At 35.0% G+C, this 3,857-nt stretch overlaps 2 protein-coding genes across 2 annotated transcripts; one reads left to right on the top strand and one right to left on the bottom strand.

Annotated features, from left to right (window-relative positions):
- Nucleotides 1-1,007: 1,007 nt before the first annotated feature.
- LOC110996008 lies at nt 1,008-1,939 on the top strand (the record flags this gene model as incomplete). The annotated part of the gene is made up of 1 exon (XM_022263489.2): nt 1,008-1,939. A coding segment is annotated over one exon (915 nt), but the record flags the coding sequence as incomplete, so codon positions are not given.
- Nucleotides 1,940-1,968: 29 nt separating this feature from the next.
- Nucleotides 1,969-3,402, bottom strand: LOC123690179 (zinc finger protein 862-like; the record flags this gene model as incomplete). The annotated part of the gene is made up of 2 exons (XM_045633285.1): nt 1,969-3,119; nt 3,154-3,402. Coding segments are annotated over 2 exons (633 nt in total), but the record flags the coding sequence as incomplete, so codon positions are not given.
- Nucleotides 3,403-3,857: the final 455 nt, after the last annotated feature.

Below are 3,857 nucleotides of genomic sequence, written 5' to 3'. Positions count from 1 at the left end.
TTCACTCAACGTTAATCTTAGACTAGTTTTATAATACTTGTGTATTTTCTATTATTTCTTAGTTATGAGACTCACGATAATTGACATTTTATTTTATTCTTTTTACAGATGTAAGTGTTATTACATAGAAGAGAATTAAAAAAGAAGGTGCGGTGAACGAAGGGGTCTGGAGGACTCCAGGTAAAAAACGACCTCACCCTTTAAAAGTGTCGAACTTAGAATACTTACCGTAATTAGAATTATCAGAGCACCCCACTTTCCACGTGGTCTAGTCTTGTCTGTTGGCTTTTGAACGGCTCCGGCGCGAAGGAAGAGCAGCCCCCACCCGCTGTACCAAAGAACCTTCGCGCCGGAGCCGTTCAAAAGCCGAATTATTTTCTAGTTCGGTTAGGTTAGGTTGGTATATTAATATTTAATTTAAATAACTGTTCAAAAAACCAATTATTATATAGTACAATTAGGTTAAGTTAGTATATTAATATTTAATTTAAATAACTGTTCAAAAAATGAATTATTATCTAGTTCAGTTAGGTAAAGTTAGTATATTAATATTTAATTTAAATAATAATGGAAAGTGGAAGATTTTCATCGAATATTTAAATCGCGCTCTAAATTTGACTTTTTAAAAATCGATATTTTTTACATCCCTATTCATTTTTTAAACGCAATCGGCCATTTCGAATTTGGATTTTGCCAGAAGAGTGTGTTAGGTTAGTTGTGTTACAGTACGGATTAGCCGTTAAAAATCCGCTACTTTTTACATTTCTTTTGTTTTTGTGAATGTGCGTTATTTTATTTGCATTTTTTGAAACTTGGTGAACTATGCTTGGTAAACGACCGGCTTATGTGGATGACTTTGAGGACGATGGGTCCGGTTAATGTTAGGTATATATGTTTTGGTTTTTTTATTTTTTTATTGAAATAACTGTTTCTGGTGCTTGAAATTGGTTGGGGGTGATAAGTAGACCCTCCCCCCTCCCCCTCTGACCTCAAAATCGAGGTACTGAATTGTAAACTTTACCCCGGTAGGGTATGATATAGCTGCATGGAGAAATCGCTTTTTGCGTACCATTGCATCGAAACGTGCAGAAGGCAAGCCAATAATCTACTTAGATGAAATTTATGTTCACAATACCTATAAGCCTAAAAAATGTTGGCAAGGTCCATCAACAAGTGGAATAATTGAAAATATATCGTCAGGAAAACGATATATTATTGTGCATGCAGGATCAGAGAAAGGCCCTGTTCCAAACTCATTGTTGGTATTTAGCACCAAATCGAAAATGACCGACTACCACCATGACATGAATTCCACAAACTTCAACAAATGGCTTCAAGAAACGCTTATGCCCAATTTGAATGAACCAAGTGTAATTGTAATGGACAATGCATCATACCATTCTGTCATAATAAATAAAGCGCCCACATCTCAAAATCGAAAGTTAGAGATACAGAATTGGCTTACATTGAATGGTATTTCATTTGAAACATACAATTCAAAAGCAGAGTTGCTCTGCTTAGTAAAACCGAACACACCAGAACCTATTTATGAAGCTGATGAACTTTTAAGCCAAAACGGACATGAAGTGCTAAGACTTCCTCCATATCATTGTGACTTAAATGCTATAGAACTCATATGGAGTCTAGCAAAAAGAAATGTGGGAAGCAAAAATGTAAGCCAAACTCCAAAAGAGTTCGAGGATCTTATAAAACAATCTTTTGAGTGTATTACAGCAGATGATTGGAAAAAAATGACAGACCATGTCATTCATGTGGAAGACAAGTACAAAAGAAGAGACCATATAACTGAAAATAATCTGGAAAGCTTCATCATCAATTTAAGAGACAGCAGCGACTCCAGTGATTGTGACGATTCACTCCATGTTGAATTTTTAGATTCAGATTTTGATTATAGTGATTAAAAAACAGTATAAAAATATATGGTGTTGTTTTCTTTGATATATACTCACATAGATTTACAAATATTTAAAACTCATGATAATATTGATACTCATGATAGTGTTTGATAGCCTGTTTGTCCCTCTATATTCGCCACAATGGAGTGACGTGTGATAATAAAGAGTTAAAAAGTGATATAAGCTACTTTTAATCTCGTCATAACGCGGACAAAATTTTGCAATTTTGTCCACTAGTAAAATAAAAATAAAAAGTATCAAAGTGAGTTGTTCCAACTTTCCTTTTTACTTTAGGGCTGCCATACTGATATTTTTTAAATTTGCCGCGCTTTTTCAGTATCAACTTTCATTAGCCAGACTTTATAAGATATAATCAATTTTTTCTTCAGACATGCCTACTTCCTTCGCAAGGACTGTTATGGAAGTGTCTTTTGTTTGTTTTAAAGTTTCTTCTTCGCTCAAGAGTGTCATTTTTTGTAGGGCTTCATAGTTGGTTGGAAGTCGTTTTTGTAGTTCTTCTCTTAATTTCACATTAAAAGCAATACAGCGCGATCTTATCACAGCAATGTTCACAGTATGGGATTCTGGATGTTTTTGAACTTCCGACTCAAAAAGATATCCGAGGTAAGGCATAGGATTGAGGTGATCTTTTATTTTAAGGTTGATAAAATCTTTGTCTGTTGTTGCCGCTATTGGCAATATTATTCTTTGGCATACGGAACGCAGCAATGTCATTAAAGAACTTAACAGCTTTACGGGGTTGGCCTTTTTCGCTTTCAAATATTTTTATAGTTTGTTGTACTTCACCCAAAATGCTTTTTAAAAAGACCATGTAGAGACGATTTTGATCGTCAGAATACATAGAATATAGCATTTCTGCTGTATAACAACGGTCCTTGGTTGTAAAAAAAAATGTAATTTTAGCTCGTCCCATTGCGATAAAATTCTAACAATTGCCGGTTCAATCGAAAGCCACCGCGTGTCACAGGCCCTCAAAACTTTCAGAGGTGTTTCACCACAATTGATTAATTCAAAAACCTTCTTATACTCAAGTTGGCGCTTTGTTGAGTGTGAAAACCAGTTGTATGTTTCTCGAATCAAAAACTCTATGTTCCGTGGCAAAGTATTTTCTGAAGCGTGAGTTACAGCCGATTGTAAAGAATGGCAGACGCATGGTATCAATATGAGATGTGGAAGATTATACTGCGTTTTGAGAATAGTATAAACGCTGTTTCTCGAAGCCAATCAAATTTTGTAAGTCAAGGTCATGGTCGTCTAGACATTTTACCAGAGCCGCAACTATTCCAACAGCATCAGAACTTTCCAATGGTTGCAGGGCTAAAAACGCAGATACGACTTTGTTTTTATCTGAACTAAAATACCTTATGACAACTCCAAGGTATTTTGTGACACTCACGTCGGTTGACTCATCTAATAGCAAACTATATTTTTGACCACCTGTTCCTTTTTGAAATGAGGTGCCAAAATATCATTTATTATTTGTGTGCATTTAGTTCTATGCAATTTCACTTGTTGATTTCGAATCTTTGAAACATTTTTTACACACCTCAGTTAAATGGTCAATATGTCTTATTGAACTATGTTCAGCAATGTATAAAGCTAACGTACATTTAGCCCTTGCACAATGTTTAAAGTTTTTTACTGCTACCGGAGCAAAGGACAGTTGTTTATTTTGAGAAATTAATTCGCATTATTTTTTGTGTTTTTTTACAACCCACCACCCATACAACCCAAAACACATAGTAGAGAAACCATAAGACCAAACATACTAAACTAAGTAGAAAGAACAAGCTATGATTCGCAAATAAATCTCTCAAAGAACTAAATGTGCCCCCGGACCACCGGAATCAAATGATAAATACACCAACAATGAATTATATACACAAACAATCAACAAAATGTCTTCCAACACGGCTGGTC

Source organism: Pieris rapae, chromosome 22 (genome assembly GCF_905147795.1).
Source record: "Pieris rapae chromosome 22, ilPieRapa1.1, whole genome shotgun sequence".
NCBI classification, from domain to species: domain Eukaryota; kingdom Metazoa; phylum Arthropoda; class Insecta; order Lepidoptera; family Pieridae; genus Pieris; species Pieris rapae.
This window is presented reverse-complemented; position numbering and strand designations above follow the sequence as displayed.